Source organism: Rhagoletis pomonella, unplaced genomic scaffold (genome assembly GCF_013731165.1).
Source record: "Rhagoletis pomonella isolate Grant_MI unplaced genomic scaffold, Rhpom_1.0 Rhpom_scaffold_00007, whole genome shotgun sequence".
In the NCBI taxonomy this organism is placed as follows: domain Eukaryota; kingdom Metazoa; phylum Arthropoda; class Insecta; order Diptera; family Tephritidae; genus Rhagoletis; species Rhagoletis pomonella.
Window position 1 is genome coordinate 64,381,195 of NW_023458561.1, and position 22,968 is coordinate 64,404,162.

Genomic DNA, 22,968 nt, shown 5'->3' on the forward strand with positions numbered 1-22,968 from the left:
AAAAACTTTCTTTTACACAGCCAAATAAGGTGACACATTTTTGCCAAATGCATACAAAACGAAATAGCAGAAGCGCATGACACACTTGCATATGAAATTTGAAAAGCCCGAACAACCAATACAAACCAAATAAACTAAAATAAAGTGAATTTAAAAAAAATAGTCAATGTGAAAGGTGAACGAAGGTGCGTTAACTAGTCTAGGCAGCCGCTGCGGTGCAAGATGTGAAGCGAAGCTGGTGACTCAAGTTGACGTCGATGGAGTGATAAAACACTTTTGATTTCTTAAGTGTGAAATTCCAGATGCGTCAACAATTGAGGTGGATTTTTTTTTTTTGGTATTTATGTTGTATGCACATGCATACATAACAGCATACACTTGAACAAATGCATACATACATACATAGGTATAGCATACATACCTATATTTACACATTTGTATTTTTTCCTCAAATCTAGAAAATTTTAAGAAATAAACTGCATTCATTGAAAATATTAAACGGTCAGAGACTCTACGTATGATATGCGTATTTCTTTTTTATTACACTAAATCCACAATTTCACAACCTTACATAAACGCTTGCAAATTCCTTTTTTATGAGCTAGCAAATTTGCAGAATTCCACACGCCTGGCAACGCTTCCGTAATTTCAACATTCATTCGCATTATCGTCAATAACTTTCACCTACTCTCGTATCGCTAAAGCCAAAACAAACACATATTTACAAACACACACAAGTTCGTAAATGCGAGAATGAGGTTTTAAATATTGCTGCGCGTGCGCACGTAACCGGTGCCATTTTTTGAAGAGTTTTGCAAGAATTTTGCTAAACATATTTGTAAACAAAATTTCAAAACCTATACCGATATATGTAAAAGTAATTTCACTTAAGCCAAAATTTGCAGTGGCCCTGATGGGCGTAAAATTAGCGTTTGTAAAGCGAAAGTAATTGCAGAGCAAAATGTATGTATGTATGTGCTATACACACCAGTAAACCTTTAGTAATGAGAAAGTACTTATACGCAGTATATGAACCCACATACATACGAATACCAATATATAAAAGATATATGGTTGGCGTTTTCAGTACCATTACATTTGTCACTACCATTACAATAGCCCTTTCCATTACCATTACCATTATCATTCCTATTACCAATACCATTACTGGTATCATTTCCATTACCATTACTATTACCATTATCATTACCATTACCATTACCATAACCATTACAATAACCATTACCATTACCAAGACCATTACCATTACCATTACCATTAAAAATACCATTGGAATTATTATTATGGTTTTTTTTACCATTACCATTACACTTAATATTAATATTAACATTACCACTACTACCACCATTACCATTACGGTTACCATTACCACGACCATTAACATTACCATTACCATTTCCATTACTTCAACCATTACCACTACCATTACCATTGCCAGAACCTTTTCCATTACCATTTTCTATTAGCATTACCATTACAATTTTTATGCATCTCTTCTCCAAATTAAGCATACATAGCATATGGTTCACTGGGTTCACTCACGAAATCTTATCTTCATCTCCGCCAAGTAAACAAATTGTGCCACTGCTGATTGCCGCTGTTGCTGTTGCTACTTGCAGCTATGTATTCTTATTGCCAGTCACCGCTGCCAATCACAGCGACATTTGAGGCCAACGCCTGCCTGCCTGCCTGCCAACCGACACCGGCTCTACGTCGACGGGCACGACCTGTGCTAGCAGTCAGCTACAATCAGTGCCAGCTGTAGTCAGTCGATCAGCAATTAAGTGTATCGTTTTGCTTCATTTTTTCTCCATTTCTTTTTAGGCAATATTAGGTCAGAATGAAAGTTTTGCATTTCGCGAGTTATTTCTGTATTTTCTGTATTTTTGTTTGTGCGTGCAAAATATTTACTTTTATAGTTATTGTTATTGCGTCGCTCTGACTGGCTTTTATTATTGGCCTGCTATGGCGGCTGCAACTTTATTAACATATTTTTCTCAGATTTAAGAAATTTTTTCACTTTGCTAACCACGCAACTTTCGCTTTTCGCTCAGGAGAAAAAATCTCCATATAAGTTTGTTGGTTCGCTAATGAATTCAGGGTGTGATTAATTCTTGATTTATGATGGACGTTAAAATTTCTCGCTTTCGTTTTCTTTTACTTATTTGGCAGAATTTCGTTTCAGTAAAAGTTTGAATTTCATCCATTAAGTTATCCCGTAAAAGGTGTGGCAAAAACTATTTCACTTTTCGTAAAATCGCTTAGAAGGTATACCAACGATCTTTAATTCGCCAATATAAATAAAAGATCGTTTATGTTTACGGAAATTATAAAATTTCAACTAATATCAGAGACTGCATTGTTGCTAAAGGGCTGGTAAAAATCATTATTTGAGACCCAAGCATTTTTACAAAGCCACAAAATAGACTATTCGGACTATATTACACCAAATTATAGAACAATTAACCAAACAATTGCGTTTCATACTGCTACACGGGCCTATTCACACTTTTTCTTTGTATTTATATACATACTTAGCTACAATTAATCATTTCATCTCGCCTCATTTTCAGATGGGTACAATACGTCAAATAAAACCGGCTTCATTTCCACCGCCTGCCTTCAAAACAACTTCGCAAGCGACTGGAACTTCAGCTGTGCCAACCGCTACGAGAACGTCAAACAGGAATTCAGCTTCAAATGCGTTGAGTAAATGTAGTGCAAATGTTACAAGAAAAGCTACAGATACAACCACAACAACAGCAACATATATTACAAAAACAACAGAAGCACGCACGAAAGATACTTTAAGCAATGCGTTGCAGCAAAAATATACCACCAACCAGCACCTGCATCTCTCCGCCAATAACAGCCACAGCCACAGCCACAGCAACAGCCGCAGCATGCCATTATGGCAAGTAATAAAATCTGATGCTGCATCATTGCTGCCTCTTGTGGCGTTTTTACTGCTGCTCGGCTGCACAGCAACACCAACGTTAGCGACGCCCGTTTTCGTCGACAATCCCAGTTTAGCGCAATGTGAGTAAGAAATCAAACAGTGTGTTGTTATCTTCCTACCAATTTATATATTCACTAATGTATGTATTAGGGTGGTGCTTAAAATTGTCAACAACTTAATATTTTTATCTACAAAACTAAGATAACCACGAAAATTTCAAAATTAAAAAAAAAATGGGGGTCAAGATCAGGGATTTAAAAAATTTATTTTTTTTTTAACGCAAAAATTGGAGAACATTTTGTGTTTGACCAGCTTAAACTCAGTGAGTTTATGAATTTATATCACAAAGTGTCAAACTTAACAGATTTGACGTCAAAATTTTTTTCGAATTTTTGCGATTTAAAATAACAGATAAATGTTTCCAACTCCTATCAGGGTAAGTCCTAAAATTTTTTTAAGCTTTGAATTTTTTGTGGATCTCTTTAGTTTGTGGTATTTTAATGACCACCCTAGTATGCATGTGCGTACGTTTCTATATTTGTATGTGTACGTACTTTATACTACGTTAAAAAATTACTAATATAGCTTTGAAGCGCTTAGCAAAAGTTTAAATCTGGGTGAACAAACTTTTCGAATTCTTTTGTTATTTGTTTTACTTTAGATAAAATTCTTCTAGATTCGACCGCATTGTTTTTAATATGTAAATCTTAGTTATGTTTGCTTAGTATTTACCCATGTAGGTATGTCTCATCCAGTTTATGTATAAAAAGATAGGTTCAAGTTAAGTGTGGGGAAACAAGTTTTTAGTATAAACAATTAAAGCTCAGATGCCAAGTATTCAGTTTGGTTGCACATCTGCTGCTTGTTAGAAGGCAATGAACCAGCTGTCTACTTTATTGTTGCCTATAGCACTTAATACATATACATTCATATTCTTTTAACATGAATTACTATATTTAAGCAACGAATGATTCTTAAATAGTTAGTCAGCAACTGGACTACGCGCCATCTCGTCACTCACGTGCTTTCTTACATAGGCAGCCAACGCGTACAGCCACAGAATTTAAAATGTTTGCACTAAAATTATTGCCTACATGGGATCTCACACGTTTATTGTTTTTGACCTAGCGTAAGCCAAAGATTTCAGTGTATCATATTTTAGTGAAACTGCCGCTTTTTTCGCTTAAAACCTTTGGTTAGAGCTGCGCACTACCACTTAGTCGTCACGCCATTGGAGACCAGAAGAGGTTTTATATAGGGCGACTAGATTGCGTGTGTTTTCTTTGAAGTGACCAAACACAACAAAGAAGGTACTGGCAACACACAAACAGAGATGGGAGACTCACGCCACTCTTGGCATTTCAAGCAGTGGAGTATAATGTTTATGTAGGATTCAGCAATAGCAAAAACTTCTTCCACACAGGGACCATTTTCTGAAGCAACAGTTTACAAATTTTTACTTACTGTTATAGTAAAAAATTGCCACTGCCCTTTTAGTAAAAGCCGCACCCAGTGAATAATAATTTTAAACGCTTTTAGTTAACTGTAGCATTTTGGTATTTCGTGCGATAAAATCTAATTATATTACCTTTCTTTAAATAAGAAATAAAAGACTGCATAAAATATTTTGTGAATAGAAAATCGTTGGTCGTTTTTTCTTTTTATTTAGACTCTTAATATTGGATTTAATTGCATTGTCTAACCAATTGTCGAAAAATCCTGAAAAGTGCCGATTACATCTAGAAATACCACGAAAAGCGCATAATCCCAATGAAATTCCAGAAAGATCCAAAATATCAAAAAAAAAATTGTAAAATTTTCAAAAAATTTACACAAAAACTTCGAAAATTCTCTACCGACTCTTGCAAAAGCAAACGAGGTTAAAATTATCGACCATTCTCTGATCGAAAACAGCAGTCAATTTTCTTTCTACCTTAAAAAATAAAAAAAGTAAAAGCTAGCAATTTCTCGTGCTCTAAAGATTGAACGTCTATATTTGTTCATAAGTAACATCTTTCCAAAATTTCAATGTTCACTTTCGTGGGCTATTTCATTTAGACGATATGTGAACCTTTACCTACTTTAAATCAAGGAATGAAACCGATTCAAAATAACGTTCCGGTTTGGGTTTCGGTTTTACCAAGTGTTTCGGTTTCGGTTTTGGTTTCGTTCTTCAAAATTTATTTCGGTTTTGGTTTCGGTTTCGTTCCGGTTTCGGTTTTTCACAGAAATTTTGTTGATATTATTTAAATCACAATGTCTTAAACGTTGAGGAATGAAAATCGAAAATTACAGTTCACTGATAATATCAACACTAGGTTCTTTCCCTAACAATCAGGACCGGATTTGGTTATTAGAGAATAAGAGAAACATTTTCTTTCAAAACTGGAACAAAGTTCAGAAGTACGGACACACAAAAACCCACATTTCGTGCCCACAAGTCGAGAAACAGCTGATTCCCGTTGTTCTTGTTTTTGTCACTTATACCATGTTCTGACCGACATCGGAAACATGTTTTCGTTGCTAAAACTGGTTTTCGACCTAAAACTTTTGTTTTCGTCCATATAAAATCTGTTAAACGAAAACCAGTTTTCGCTGAAAACTACTTGAAAACTACTTGAAAACTCACTTTCCACTCATTCCAATCGGTGTCTTCACTAGTTTTTTTCGATTATTTATCGAAGTGGAAGTCATATTTTATCATCTTTAATACGCCATTTCGGATTTATTGTTAATTGCCTGGCCAAAGCAAAATAAGAATGAAAGTTAAAGGTTGTAAATGAAAAGAAAATGAAGGAAAAATGTTTTGGTTGTCGGTCAGAACATGGTATTAAATGCAAACACTTGGAAATTGAATTTTGGTTTCACAAATTTGATTTTAAGTACATAGATTGAAAATTCATCAACAGGCCATTCACTTTTCCTTAAAAGCACCAAGTAAATGCAGGCAACATGTAAACACAATACAGCTGATATGCACTTTGACACTTTATCCATTTTTACTCGGAGAAAATGTCGGGCTGTTTCGGGCAGGAAGAAGAATACACTTACGATCGAATACGCTCGAATTTTCGCTCTCTATTACCCATTTTGTTGAGTACAGGCATGATTTCTGGGCTATTTTGGGCACACGCGGGATCTCGCATTGTGTACGGGAAAGAAACTACTTAAATATAATTAATCGATTATCGATTCACAACAACAAAGTCATCAGCAGATTTTTGCGAAAAGTTACCTTGCCATACTTATTTACTACTTAACAAGAATTTTAGCAAAATGTTGCTGATTTTGGTTAAATAAATCGTTTATTTCAAAGACATTTTTATTTTTATTTTTGTAAATTTCTGGAAACCGATTGAAACCTGTGATTGAAATGGTTTCGGTATCGTTCCTTTTCAGGTGAAGATAACGGTTACGGTTTCGGTTTCGGTTTTGAAAAACGAAACAGTTTTAAACGGTTACGGTTTCGGTTTGGGTTTCGGTTTCATTCCTTGCTTTAAATAAATATTTACTAGGAGTATTTGGAAGCATACATACACATGCACATGGGTACAAATATGTGTTAACAATCATGCGAATGCATCCGGCTACACCCGCATTTCCTAGAAAACATTTTCTATATTTTTTAGTTGACCAGCAGAAGCAGAAAAAAGTATTTACACGTTTCTTTATAATCAAAGCGGACGAGTGTCCATAAACGCTTTCAATAAGCCGCCACTGTAGATACAAGCTGGTATGACGAAGTTTTCGATTTTCTTTTAATACTCTGTGTTAACCAAATTTAGTAGTTAAAAGGCAAAAAAAAAAAAACAAAAGCAATGTCGCTTTCAAATACAATATATGTATGTGTGTATGTACATTAGGGTGCATCACTCTCCATACAAAAAAAGTGTTACTGTTTTCCATCGGAAATATAAGACTTATTATATTTTAAAAGAGACATCCTGCTGAATATTTCAGAACAATACTATTAAAATTTACGTGAGCTGGACCTATTTTACAATAATTCCCAAAATCAAAAATTTGCTTAAAAATCCCAAATTTGCTTAAAAAAAATCTAAAAAAGTACCTTAGTATATGAAGCTTAAAAATCCGCAAACTAGTTTTTAAAGATTTATGGAATTAAATAATGAGATTGTTTCAAACATTTCTCCGAAATATTTTGGCGGTAGTCTCAAAATGTAATAAATATTGTAATTTAGGCAGAAAAAAACGCAACTTTTTTGGTGATACACCCTAATGTACATACATATATGAATGTATTTAAATTCTTTATAGCTGCACGCAAGCGTTATTGGTTGCTTTTGTTGTAGTTACTGAAGCGCTCGTAGCGAAGTAGTTATATTAGTTGTTGTTTTCTTTTGTTTTAGTCGGTGCTTATCTTAATGAGGTAGTTGACATCAGCGCCAGCAAATGAGTTATATACGGCCGCTGGACGTGAGTCAGATTGCATGGATGTGCACATGTACATAGGCGGGTTATTATGTACATATATATGTTAGGGTGCTCTCAAATTATACGAATCTAAATTTTTCATGCGGTACCCCTTTATTTTGTTCTAAGTACAAAAAGAGTCATCAAAGAAGATTCAAAATTTTTAAACAATTTCTAGGGGTCGCTACTGGGATTTCAAGTTATTAATTTTTCGCCAAAAATTAAAAAAAAAAATTGACTTTGACCAGCTGTAACTCAGAGATTTTTATTCCGATCGCTTCGACTGGTATTTTGTAGTTCTGGTGTATAGATCGACTAACAGATTAGCAAAGGAAAATATTTTTATTGCAGTCATAGCTCGAAAATAAAAAAAATCTTTAGCCCTTTCGCCTATATACGGTATTATTCTAAACTTAGAATGACAGTTTTTGCAGCTTAATATTTTATGAATCTATTTCGCGCTGACTATGAATTTTTAAGAATATTTTTAAATAATAACTCAAATTTATTAAATTTAAATTTTTTCAAACCTAATACCGGCTGGGAAATGTAGATTAAAATTTCGTAGAACAAAGCAATGACTTGTCCCATAAAAAATTCATATTTGAATATTTTTGAGCACCACCCTAATGTACACATATGCACTCACTCCGAGTAAGAAAATACAAATTTTGATGAAATACCACTTGACATCAGCATATGCATGAAGCTGAAGCACAAATAAAGGCAAGCGTGCTTGAAGACAACCAAATTTGTTTTACTTTCTCTCACGTACGTGCTAAGCAATTTTTTTCAAACTACAGAGGTAATCCATTTTTAAAGATTTATAAATTAAGTGTAAAATTGCAGCGAACGAAAACACCAAATGAAACGCAGATAAATGTGAGTAGAGAGTTACGGTTGACCTATTGAATGCACTACTTTGCATTTTACTAAGCAATTACTATTTAACGCCAGTTTTCTTACATTAATGAAAACTCACAAAATTAATTGCTTTAGTACCTGCATATCATGCATGCACAGACAAGCACAATTTGTCACTTTTACTTTAACCTACTTTGGTGAAGGCAAAACAATAGCCTCGTCCACAAAATGCGCATAATTTGTATTTTCCTGCGTTGGCGATGAACCAAAAAGCCGCAAAACCACAAAATTGACATTTAAATACATCATACATATGAAAGGAAACATAGTTTTTTATTTGCTGGCAGCATTTTCTTTGTTGTATGCAAAACTTTCATTTTGTTCTGCGGGCATCAATCAAAACAAAAACAAAAGACTTAGGAAGCGAACTCACTCCGCCATCTACACATCAAGTGCACACGCAAAGAAAGGCGTCACGGCGTTGGCTAAGAAGCGAATGAAAGTGATGATAGGGATGCAAAGTTATGTAGAATCTGAAGGGAAAACACACACACACAAACACACACAGCAAGCGTTTGCTTTAAGCCAATCGAAAGTCTGGGGGGGCACCAACGATTGCGATGATACAGCAAATTAACATCAATTTTATATGAGCATCAGCGGATGCGTAGAAATGAGCGATGTATATAGGTCAAGAAGCTCATAAAAAAGCAATTAATTTACATGCAATTAACACTTCCTCTACGATAGTGTGATGTTTCTCTATTATTAAATTTCCATTCGACGCGTGTACAAGTTTAGTGAGTAAAACTTTAGCATAAAAATAATTACAAACCGGATAGCGATTCTTGAGCATCAGGCTCTACCGCAAGCATAGTAAGCGAAATTAAGCAATGTTTGCCATAAAATAAATGAAAATTTCAAGAATCACAACAATCAAGCACTGGTTTGATTATAAGCAACTTCCCCAGCAACTGAAGGCGTGAAATAGTGCCAATAAGGAAGCTGCGGTCAGGTAGAAATGGCGATAGCGAATACTTTCACATTGGGCGACCAAAAGCAATTGAGGTCAGCAATATCAGCAACAGCAACAACAACAACTGCAGAGAACTGTTGCCATAAAAATGGGAAATTCCACCAACACAACCAAACAACAAAACTGATATGCGAGCTGTAATTTTTACTTCACAGTAAACAGTCTCGCATCGTATCGACATCGAACTTCAACCGACTATAACCAGCTACTTTTCTATATTGCCGGCTCTTTTCTTACCCGCGACCTCGTAGCTAGCATAGGCCAACATAAAATAAAGAAAAAATTTAAAATCAAAAGGAAATCAAGTTGATGAAAAATCTTTTCATGAAAGTGGCCAGATAATTGCATTCAGATGGCCGCGTGCCGATGACGACGAGTGTGGCAAGTGAGAATTTTTTTTTTTTTTTTTTGTAGGAATCAAGCGCACTAAATTGACTGCCGGCACTCGAATTTGTGGTGGTGAATGGTGTTGGCAGCCACGTTCGCCACTTTGGGTCGAAAAATGGGGAAAATGGGCTTTCAGCTGCGCCACAAAGTGAAAGGGAAACAAATGTTTTCACCTATTTTATTTGTAATTTGATTACTTTGTAGATAACCAAATTGGTTCAGTAATAAAAAAAAGCGCACAAAGATCAAGCAGGAAAATAAAAAAAATACCTGTCAGCGAGAGCGTCATTGGTTGTGTACTGTTGGGCAAAGAAATGGCTTTTACTTAATATTTTCACGTATGTATGTAGGTATGTACTTTGTTTATTAATCAAATCATTAGCACAATAAGATCAAAAAAAAATATCTGTTATTTATTTTCATGAAAATAAAATTAAATATTTAGAGTGAAATTAGTTCCCAGCATACGTATGTACGACTTCATAACCCTCCCTTTCACATTCAACCTAGATCACACTTAACTGTCCATAATAACTCCTGGCTATTTGGTAAATGGCTTAGTAGTTTGCCTTTTTATTGTTTGGTTCTTTTTTTTGTAATAATATTTACCGCGCCGAGAAGCTATGCAAATGTCCCGTTAATTTGATTTACAAACAAAAAACAAGAAAATTAAAAATTATGTCTTTCCTAGTGTCTTAAGCGTTTGAAGCTTCAAGTCATAAGCGCTGTGATGCGCATGTCGTTGACATTTAAGCTGCTTGTTATCCGCCGGTGAGCTGACACAGACGCCGATGTCCACGGATACACGCAGAGATTAACCTAAATTTCGTGGATGGCATTAGAATGCTAACATTATGTCATGATAGTGCTATTGCGCTCGATTCACTGTTTGTAGTATTTGTAGTATTTTGTGTTCTATATGATTGATGAGGGACAAGATAAGGCTATGGGATTTCACGAAATCGAATGATTTTGTAATAGAGGGCTGCATGAACTCATTCAAAAACGGCTTATGAATTATGCACATATAAAACGAATTAACGATTTTGGCTTCAAATTATTTTGAATTTGAGTGAATACCTGTTCTAATATATGTGTCGATATTAGAATATTTAAACAAAGGGAAAATAAATTGAATTGAAATAAATGACAATTTTTTGTATGAATATCCAAAAATATTTTTTCTGTGTGGTAACAGCTTTCCTTAAAAAAAAATAATTTTAAAAATCGGTTAACGTGGTCCAAAGTTATGCCGTAACATACATAAAAAAAATATATATATATTTCGACGAAGTGCTAACCTTCTCCTTTTTGTGAAGTCGGTTAAAAATTTTAGTAAAATTATCATTTAGAAGTGCGAAGTGTTTTCCCCATAGCTAACAAAAAGGGCTGATTCTCCGCGTGATTAACTTCGCTTTGCTCAATTTCGCACTAGCCTAATTTTATACAAAAACTGCCATAATAAAACTTAAGTCTTAAAAAAAGTATTTTTTTTTTAATTATGGGCGTGGTAAATATCGTTAAAATTGTCAATTTGAGCCAACAAAATTCCTCATAAGTTCATTATTTCTCGCTATAACTGCAAAACTTTGATATCATTGGAGATGAGATATGAAATTAGGCTGTGTGCAAAATTCGAACCAAATCAAAATATTTATTACTTACTTCAACCATACTGATAATGCAATGATGTTCTGTTTTTTTCTTTATTGCTATCAGTGTTTAATGCCTGATGGTATAGGATGAATGTATCGAACAACACCCTAAGCTATGTGAGTTAAGATTGATTAAAACAATATTTATTTAAAAAATTCTAAAGTTTTTCTCATTCTTAAGTTTAAATTTTTTCTGCGCTTTAACCACTTACCGCTCGCTTCTTCTTCCTATACTCAAATTACAGTTTCATTCCTTGACGGCATTGTCACCTATGTATCTACGTCGCCCATAAGATGCCTCCACGGCCGCAGTTTTGGATTTGTTTGCCTCTTATTTAGGTCAACGCTTCAGTGAATGAATTTCGTTTTGTCTCTGTTGCCTCCTCTGACTGCTTGCTTGGCCGCTGCACCACAGTGAGCTCTGCTCTACTCTACGAGTATGCACCCATAGTTCATGTAAACCTTTCGATTACTTGTTTGCTTGCCACTACTGCTGCACTGCATATCTCTTCTTCATTCATACAAAGTAGTGGCTTTTTTGTACACTATAGGAGACATGCTTACGAAACCTGCACGGAATTTTTACTATTTGTTTTTTTATATACACATTAGGGCGAAACACTTTCTATACAAAAAAAAAATCGGTACTGTTTTTTTTCATTGTCAATATAAAATTTGCGTTAAAATATTTCACAAAATTATTAATACTTACGTAAGGTAAATAAATTTGAAATAACCCTGCAAAAATCGCGTGTTTAATAAAAAAAAACAAATTGTTTTTAAAAACACACCTTAGAAGTGTTTAAGCTTAAAAGGTCTGCATAAAAAATGTCGTCAACGGGATCAAAATAATTCGATTTTTAGAGGTGTTTTCAAATCGGTCTAGCTCACGTTAAATTAGAATAATTTTCCCAAGAATTTTGGCGGAAGTCTTAAAATGATTCCGATAGAGAAACGCAATTTTATTTTATTTTTTTTTGGTGATGCACCCTTATATATATGCATAAATATACATATATATGTATATATTTAATTAAACAAGATTCTGTTGGTTTGCCAAGCAATTGTAGTTTTAATTAATTTTCCAGATGTGCGTAGAATGTTGTGTTTTTTATATAGAAAATAATTTGGCAGAAAAAGTAATATAAAGTTGAAGCCATACACATACATTTTTATTTGCTGGTAAAATTGAAAGTAGGTCACTGTGATAGTTACATATAAGAAAATGTGTCAGCAAGCTTTAGGGGAATAATTTTACTGACTTTAGTCACAACACCAATAATGATGCCAAAATAAATGTTAAAAAATAATGTAAAAGAAATATCCTGAAAATAGTTAGTTTCTTATTCACACTTAATTTTTCCATCAACACCTTTTTCTAAAGTTTTTTTGCTACTTTTAGTGTGAATCTATATAAAGTTTGTAGTTAGAATCTCCATCTAAAATCATAGGAATAAAAAAGGCTCAGCCGGCAAGCTTATTACCATCTCCCTTTATGTTTACTAATTTGTGGTTAGTTGGGCCAGCGAAAAGAGACTGAATTTCCTGTCCGGAAGGATACTTTCTCTTTGTATGTTATCGTAGTTGCATATTCCTTCCCTTCTCTCATCTCTATCCGTTCTTATAATATCGGTTTAGATGGAAATGGTATCCTCCTTATTAATCTTCTTCCTTCTCTTAACCATATTGGAAGAAACCTGTATGAATAATTTTCCTGAATTTTTCTAGCCTTAAAAAGCTGCTGAGACCAATTGGCTTTAGCCTTTAGCAGCTTGACTCAGTGAACCACATTTTGGATTTTGCTGCAAAGTTTCATATGTTTAACTAAATCAGCAGCTGATTTAAAATTATATTGATAAAACACAGATTTTCCCATTCGCATGGAAATTTTTTTTTTTTACAAACATTTTCTATTAATCAGACTTACAGTTAATTACAAAAATTCTCAAGTCCTACTTAGATTATTAATCAATTCATTCTGCTGTATATATTTTCATGCCGGCAAATTACTTCTATCATTTCCCATATAGGCAGCAATAAATCTAATTAGCCTAGCTAATGCATTTTATGCGGTTTTAACATTGGCTGTGCAATTTAACTGACCCCTTTACCGTTCTATGACCGCATTTCGGTGTGGTAGCGCAATCACAGCTACCGCTATTGCATATTCCATGCTTAAGGAGGCACATCAGCACAAATATATGGTGAATGTGCAGAGTATTTAGAAATTCTTTGGATTATAGATGGCCACTGAAGTGAATATTTATTATTCTACTGCAAGCAATTAAAATAATAGGCATATTAGAATCTGACAATAGAAGAAAGATTATTGCGAAAATTAGTAAAATGGATATGCAAGTAATTGCCGTTTTACAGGTCGCTTAAAAGCAAAATATGTATTTATGTATACTTCAGCAAATATTTTATTTTTTCCGGCATATGTTGTGCCAATAACAATTAAGAGAACTTTCGAATGTAACGAAGTATTTATTCCACGACAAAGCTTCTCGTACGTTCAACATCGTTGTCGCATCATAGAGGTAACACGCATTTGGAAATTAATTGTCGATTTTCAAAACGAATATAACTATACTACCTTACCAGTGCGAATTATTAGAAGCCAATATTTTGAAATGAAATGGAAATAAATTAAATAACTCAGGCTCTAACTTCTTGACATCCAGTGGTTTAGTTTTGGAGAAAAGTCGCTTCTACAGCAGCATAGAGTAGCTGATGCATTCTATATACATCTTTACATATTTGGGTTCCAATAAAGCTGTCAAAAATCACTTTTCAAAAGGTACCTTATGTCCCCTGGTTTACAATTCGTCTTTCCAGTATAAATAGACGGTAATTCTAGATACTTGTCCACAAGATCATGCAGAGTGTTCAGAAACTTCCCCTGAATATAGGGTTTCATGTCGACAGCAAAGGCTATATTCCAAGCTTCTCTTCCTATTCTTCCTTGGACAGAGACATTGCTGCTCCCACCTACTACTTCTTCTGTCGCAGATCAAGCGGCAAATCAGCTTAAAGAAGACGCCATATATTACTCTGCGGAAAATAGGAGGAGAAACAAGAGTTTACGGGTCTATAGGGGCAGCCAATCTTCACCTAAGGCATTGACCAGCTTTCTGACTACTTCAAAACTAGTTCGACAATATAAGTCTTGACTAAATTAATGAGATATCTGACCATTTGAGTAGAGGAGCTTCAGTCTAGGCATTACTCGGTGAGCAACTAGTTATATCACTCTCATATTAAGGCACTGAAGCGATTGTCCAAAACTAAGTGAATATTTCGCTCGGCAATTACTGGGAGGCTTGGACGCACTGCAGGTGAGCAAAGCTTATGTTGCCCTTAATCTCAGAGGGTCTAGCTAGGTATTTTCTTTCATTGAGTAAATAGGACTGATGAACTGGTCAGTTCTAATGGCGTAAAAACTTGACTTTGATAGACAACCCCATTTGTCCTTCCTGCCTTGAAGAGAATCAGACCGCTGAAAACTTTTATGTTCTTCTGCCTGCATTTGCAAGGATTAGGTATGACATTTTTGACAGCAATATTTTTCGTTTTTGGTTTTTTTATTCGTGGATAGTACAGATTGAAAACAGAATAAAATAGAACACCGAAACCATAAAATGGACGGCGTGTAGTCTGAGTATTCTCCAATGCAGGTGTTGGTTAGCGTTAGTTCCAACAAAAAAGTCGTTTTCGAATCCGTGCTTTCTAAGAGCGGAAAGAAAGCGTCAATCACGAAGCTTTTGCAGTGAAATAGCAAGAGAACTATTGCCTTAAAAGCTATATCCAAATTAAATTTAACTGATATCTAATTAGCTAAAATTTGCCTGTATGAATCAAAGCCTTCCCATGCCTTACTATTCATCGATTCTACGCTTCCATTTTACTTGTTAAAGATACATATTTTTTGCTATTTGGATAGGTATGCATATCGTCGCCTAAGGGTGAAAAGGTTGCAACCCCTTTTTTTTAATTGCTCAGAAGGGACGAGAAATCGATGTAGTTTCGGATTACCTGCCATTCTGCATCAAAAACTAAATTTTGAAAAAAAATGGACTTGTCACCTTTTCACCTTTAGCGATGAAAAATAACTCCAATAACTCTATTTCTACTCCCCTGTTGTAAATTTTGTATAATGCACATTATTTGTGGGTGCTTGCATAATGAACTTCATATTACTCCTGCTACTGCTACGTTCTTTCTAACTTCAAAGCAGCTTTCATTAAAAAGAGCCAACAGCACCGCACACAAGCTTTCAGTTTCCAATTTCATAACTTCTACGAAATCATTTCATAATATCGAACAGTACTTTCTTCGAAAGAGCAGCTGCAGCTGAATGCCAGCATCAAGTTTGTGGCTTAAGTCTTTTGTTCTGTTAGAAAAATAAATGAGAGAATCGTTGGGCATTACATCACAAGTACACAATGCGCGTTATTACGAATATGTATTTTCAATATTTTTTCTAGTGACATACATATATGTATATACTTATTACATATTTCCCATAAAGGCTAAACAATTTACCGTTTAACTGCCAACCAAATGGAACTCACCAAAAAAGTCTTACTCATCAGTTTTTTTTTTTTTGCCTACTTGAACAACTCAATTTATTGTTGATTATTGTCAGTAACTTTCTCTTCGTCTCCGACTACTCAATTCCGCTGGTACATAATGCACGCTACTGTGTGTCACGTTAATTTTATGTTTTGCGTGCCTTTAGCGAATTTGTTCTTCCTTACTCGTGTGTGTACATTAGGGTGGTCCAAAAATTCATGTGAAAAAGTAAAGTCGAAAAATGCAATTGGGGATCAATAAAAAATACGTTAAGTATTAAAAAAATTGTTAAATAAGCGATTGGGAATTACTATTAAAAGACTCCTGAAGAGAACCTGAGTTTTCTGATCGAAAACATTGATTTTCAAGAATTCTATACCATTTCTACGAAAGTTGTTTTTTCCAATATAGAAGACATGGAAATATTTTTTGATTTCAAAATAAAATAAAATTGTGATCTAGGGGGCGAAAGCATTAAAATTCCGACTTTACTCATTTTGGGCCACCCTAATGTGCATACATATGTACATATGCGAACATGTTGTTGTCGCCTTTACCAATGCTTTCTTTATACACACGTTCGCAAACTAGTCACGAAGATGGCATAGTATGTGTGAAAGAACGAGCCGAGCCGTAAGTAGCAAAATGCAAAGTGACAAAAAAAAATTAGTTATGTATTTCCAACTTAACAGAAAATTATTACAAACGCATAAACAATATTTTTTGGCAAACATAAGTACGCTAACTTCATTCTCCTCGGCGACATTCCCAGCTTTTGAGTTGTCTTCGTTGTCGTTCGTTCACAACAATTTCGTGCCAATCATTTCAGCTGGGCTGCTCAAAAGTTGTTGGTTTGCTAGCTTCTTTGGTCGTCTTTTCATTTATCGTACATTTTCACTTATGATAACGGTTATGCACATCTAACGGTTTCCGACCGATACTCAAATTGGCGTTAAAATCAAAGGCATAAAAAAAGCGGCGCGAGGCAGCGGAAATTGTGAAGTCGCAAATTGGAAAGACAACAAACAAAACTATTAAAATAGAATTTATGTAAATATGGAAATATGAAAATGGTATAGAAATAGCAACAACAATGGTAGAAACGTGTGTTTATGAGTGGATTTTCGTGGCGTTTTGCGCTTATTCGGGATTAAGTGGGTTATGTTTGGGTTTAGAAATTAATGGTTAGAACGGTTGCTAGCTGAAAAAAAAATTGATTTGCATATCAAAATATTTAAGTGCACAATTACAGTGTAACAGAGAATAAGAAGTAATGAAATATTTTGTATGACTAACTCTTTTATATTTTCTACATTTTAAGCTTTATATTTTTAATATTCTTAATTTAGTACTTTCTTGTTCCCCATTTAGCAACTATATATAATTTTAAAATATTATCTTTTTTTATTTCAGTTCAATCGGGTAGAAATATACGACACTTGCCCTGCATTGTGCGAAAGTCGGGTCGCTCTGGCATTTGTATGTTCGCCATTGATTGTATCAAACAGAATGGCACACATTTGGGTACTTGCATTGATCGCTTCTATTTCGGTTCGTGTTGCCAACTGAAGGTAAGTTTGTTGCATTAATTTCAAGCACATATTTGTAAACAAAAGAATATATAAATTTGCAAGAGTTGCTAATTGCCTTTTAATTGCAGATTTTGAGAGGTTTTTTTTCAAAGTTAGGTATGACTTTGCCAATTGAATGATTTAAGGTATTAGAAAATGTTATAAATCAGGATGCTACAGGGTGGCAGTTCGCGCAATACAAGCTCAAAAGCGATACTTAAAAAAACTACAGTATTTTGAAAGGTTTGCTAAAATCAAGGCAATCATTTTAAAGAATGTTTATGTAAATTAAAAAATTTGTGTTTCTGTTGTGCTCACCAAAAGCAGAAGCTCAACACGGTCTGAAATAAGCTTGGTAAAGGACAGTTACCGATTGCTGTATGGGAGCCTTCTCTACAACAGTGCCGGGTGTCCTTGATACTCTATTACACATACCTTTACTTTAAATTTTTTTTTCATTGAAAGACCTCAAAGGCTGCATACAGCCTTATTATAAAGCGCTTTTGGTATGACACTGAGTGGGTAGATGTGGAAACAGAGATGTAGACACAAGTGTATATTCAATACCCCAGCATAGTATGTCACCATTACCTTTTCCTAGTAGATTTTACGATGTTGAGTTCCCTGCGACTGAGTGCTGGCTCAATGGCAATACAGAGCTCGGGCTTATACATTGAGGAATATGTAGTTATAGCTCCAAAACTGGGATTGGGATCTGGAGTCTACATCGAAGAGAGTGGTTAAAAGCTTCACTTCTATATTGGGGATAACGTTTTCTAAACCTAAAGTAATTGCAATTCTCAAGGCCATGGACATGGGGAAAACAAGTTTGGAGTTAGGAGCTTAAATGTCTTCAGCGACAGCCAAGTCGAATTGGGCTTGAGGCTATTGGCAAAGATGTGCCAAGATGATATAAATTCATAAAAAGTTCTATCAAAATTATCGAGACGACTGAGGCTGGGTGGACTTAGTTAGCTTCGTATCTTTTAAAACTTTTGCTTTTAGTCACAATAAAACAAGTGGCTCTAATTGATTTCATAGAGAAATAGCAGCCATTAGTCATACTTAATGCTCATTACGCAGCAGTCTACCGTGGCAAGACCATGACTTCCTAGCTTAGAGGTTGTTCCGTTAAGTTAAGATACCCCTCACGAATTAAGATGTTATCTGATGAGATACGAGGTACCAGGTATCTCCACGTCGGTCCAAAAACATTTATCCCAGTACCCTCTTCAGTCAATGAATCATCAGTCGAACAAGTTACAATCGTTTGCTTTATCGGATATGTAGCGGATATGCCTGGCCAACTCTTTTTATTACTCATTGTTCCAGCTTTGGTATCTTGTTGAGCGACTTGATTGTTCCAAATTGTGAGTTCTAACGACCCGGATGATAAGTGCATAAATCAAATGAACTTTTGCCCACTGCAAAAAGAATTGTGATGGGGAAGAGCCTAGCAAAAGTCGCCGTGCTTGGCCGTTAGGACATAGTTTGGCTGAGACCCCAAAAAAATGTTCCAAAATTTGGCACAGTGCTATACTCCCATCAGACTAAAGCCCAACTTTCGAATTTGCTAATTTCATTAGCTTTACCCTAAACTACTAACCTTAGGCTACAATTTCTTAATTTTTATGTCGCTCTCGTATGCCGTATTCAGCCAAGATGCTTGCCAAGAAAACAATGAGAGAGTAGATATTAGATACTTTTGTATACAGAAGCATTTACTTAAGCCTCAATTCCTTTACGAGTTATACGACAGTTTGTCTCTCTACTTCCATAGTAATCCATAGTAATACTAGGTAGCCGAGGAGCAGCTGCGCGATTAAGGCACGAAAGCTTTATATATATATTTTGCAAATTTGGTATTTTTAGTGGCAACATTTATCTTCCTTTCCTAATATTTTGCTTATATTCATTTCACATTTTTCATATCAATTTGCTCACAGGACGACGCAGCACTTTTCGCGCCCGAAATTAGCGATAATAACATCGACCAGAACACAATTTCTCATTTCCCACACGAATCCACTACATTGCCCACCAGTACGCTGTTCAAGCTCACCACCTCCGATCCACACCACACAGTACAAAGTAGCAGCAACAGCATTAGCGAAACGGTAAAAAATGTCACACAAAGTTATTTGCAACAAAACAGTCACATTCATGGCAGCAGCAGCGGCAGCAGTAGCAGCGATAAGACAAACACCACTCCCGTCATCACGACAAGTAGCTTGAAGCCAATTAAACAGACCACAACAACAACTGCACCAAGGCGACCACCCGTACACACCACACACAAAACATCCCAATTTGTGGTGCGTACCACAGCCAAGCCAACTGTTGCGCCTACCACAATAAAGCCACCACGCCGCAAAACTACAATAGCGCGACCTGTACTCACCACCACGTCGGGAATACAGGCCGACTCACGCGTTGAAGTGACCACAGAGCCATCAAAATTTGTCACATTCCAAATAGTAGAGACTACGACAGCAGCGCCGACCGAGGCAAACAACAAATTAGATGCAGCATCCACCACAAAGCGTCCAATACTCACCACGAGTCGTTATCGGCCACGACCAACTACAACCGAACCACCTGCACAATACATAACAACAACACTTAAGCCAGCTGAGCCGGTTAGAATAACAACACGACCGAGACCTTTAATTACACGCCGACCAACTGCAACCAAGAAGCCCTCACAAAGTAAGCCACGTCCAACGGGTAGTTCGAAACCCACCAGACGTCCAGTGGATAGCGATGCCAATGAAGCGGTTAAACCCATTCTGCTGAATATAACTTCCACAGCAAGCGCACCGAGTGGCACAATACATCGACGTCCGACACCAACGACGCCAGCACCAACAATAAGTAATGACGAACTACCCACCGAAGTACAGAACACCCGAGTGCCTGCGCCTGCTGAAACGGTGGCACAGACGACACACGCGCCGAGACCGCGACCTAAACCTACAGCCGAGATTGTGAAGGTGCCCAAGCCAACAGCGGGGGTAGGACCTACAACGGTTTCACCGGCGCCAACAACTACAACGACAGCAGCCGTCATCACAAAGCGACCAAGCACTACGCAAGCGCCGCCCACAAGAACGAAACCAACAACAACAAGTACTACAACAACCACCACAACAACAACAACTACGGCGAAACCACAAAGGAGTACCACAACAACTACAACCACAAGTGCACCCATTAGCAGCACCACACCACAGTCGGCAACACTCACCACAGAAGCTGCCAAAGTTGAGCCACCACTTGTTGAAATGACGACCCTAACGCCTGGTCTAATAACGTGGACGAATGTGGACAATGAACCGACCACCATGAATGCAACCGTTGAATGGGCACCAGAACCAACTATTCTTGAGCAGGAAATTAGCAATAAAACTACGGCAACGATGAGCGGAGCAAATGAAACATGTAAGTGGTTTAGTAGGAAATAGGTTATCTACAGGAGCCTCAACGGTATTCTACCATAAATAGTATTTAATTCAAAAGGAATAAAAAATAACTTCAAATATTATGATTTTTGTCTTTCTCACCAGCTTTTACAACAACACCGCCTGCCACCAGCACCCTCATATCCGTTTCGACCAGTATTAGCGAAGTAATGAGCAACATAACCTCAATAATGCCCAAGCCGGAACGTCCTTCATCGGTGGTGAGCACGCGACCGCCAAAGCCGAAGCCCACAAAAACAACAGAAAGTCCTGTACTTATTACAACGACAACACCAACACCAACTACAAGCACAACCACAACTACCACTACAACGACGCCAAAACCAACTACAACTAGTTCAACTACTACCACTTCAACTACAACTACAACAACATCAACGACGGAATCACCTATCGAATTGGTGGATATTTCTTCTACGACGAGTGCCGAATTCAGCACAGAAGGTTTCTCTACAACAGGCACTGGCATTTTTGGCACCACAGAGTACAGCACCGAAGATTTTAATAGCACACTGATGACAACGACATCGGCGCCGGCTAATACCCTGGAAGGCATGGATTACCGGCAAAGTGAGTGTTTATGGCAATCTGAAACTATTTATCTTTAATAAAGGATATCTTTGTTGAAGTTTTATTTTTTAAGTAATTAGTTAAAATTTTGCTGAGCTATTCAAGTACGGCGGCGAGGAGTTGATAAGGTGCATGCATCAACTCTTGTGCAGAATATGGTCAGATGAACGCATGCCCGACGACTGGAATTTAAGTGTGCTCTGCCCAATCCACAAGAAAGGTGACCCCGCCATTCGCGCCAACTACCGCGGGATCAGCCTTCTAAGCATAGGTTACAAGGTCTTATCGAGCGTATTGTGCGAAAGACTGAAGCCCACCGTCAATGAACTGATTGGGCCTTATCAGTGTGGCTTTAGACCTGGCAAATCCACCATAGACCAGGTATTCACAATACGCCAAATCTTGGAAAAGACCCGCGAGAAAAGGATCGACACTCACCACCTCTTTGTCGACTTTAAAGCCGCTTTTGACAGCACTAAAAGGAGTTGCCTATACGCCGCTATGTCTGAATTTGGCATCCCCTCAAAACTCATACGGCTGTGTAAAATGACGTTGAGCAATACCACCAGCTCCGTCAGAATTGGAAAAGACCTCTCCGAGCCGTTCGCCACAAAACGGGGTTTCAGACAGGGCGACTCCCTTTCATGTGACTTCTTTAATCTGATGTTGGAGAAGATAATAAGAGCTGCAGAACTGAACCGCTCAGGAACAATTTACTACAATAGCGTGCAATTGCTGGCTTATGCCGATGACATCGACATCATCGGTAACAAAAACCGCGAAGTCTGTTCTGCCTTTTCCAAGTTGGATAGGGAAGCAAAGCGCATGGGTCTGGTGGTAAACGAGGACAAGACGAAGTATCTCCTGTCATCAAACAAACAGTCAGCACATTCGCGCCTTGGCACCCACGTCACTGTTGACAGTTACAATTTCGAGAAAGTAGAGAATTTCGTTTACTTGGGAACCAGCATTAACACCGATAATAATGTCAGCATTGAAATCCAACGTAGAATCACTCTTGCCAACAAGTGCTACTTTGGACTGAGTAGGCAATTCAGGAGTAAAGTCCTCTCTCGACGTACGAAAACCACGCTCTATAAGTCACTCATCATGCCCGTGCTGGTATATGGCGCAGAAGCATGGACAATGACAACATCCGATGAGGCGGCTCTTGGGGTGTTTGAGAGAAAGATTTTGCGGAAGATTTACGGTCCTTTACGCGTTGGCGACGGCGAGTACCGCAGACGATGGAACGATGAGCTGTATGAGCTTTACAACGACATGGACATAGTGCAGCGAATTAAAATACAGCGGCTCCGCTGGCTTGGCCATGTCGTTCGAATGGACACCGACGCTCCAGCTCTGAAAGTATTCAACTCGGAACCCGCTGGTGGTAGCAGAGGAAGAGGGAGGC

The 22,968-nt window shown here is 36.8% G+C and overlaps 1 protein-coding gene across 1 annotated transcript in view; it reads left to right on the forward strand.

Annotated features, from left to right (window-relative positions):
• The window catches only part of LOC118743336 (serine proteinase stubble), a 41,773-nt gene that overhangs the window by 10,094 nt on the left and 8,711 nt on the right, over positions 1–22,968 (forward strand). Inside the window, exons 2-5 of the mRNA XM_036475938.1 lie at positions 2,595–3,060; positions 17,345–17,502; positions 19,449–20,943; positions 21,069–21,554. Coding sequence (XP_036331831.1) covers positions 2,595–3,060; positions 17,345–17,502; positions 19,449–20,943; positions 21,069–21,554 — 2,605 coding nt within the window. The remainder of the gene's footprint in view (positions 1–2,594; positions 3,061–17,344; positions 17,503–19,448; positions 20,944–21,068; positions 21,555–22,968) is intronic.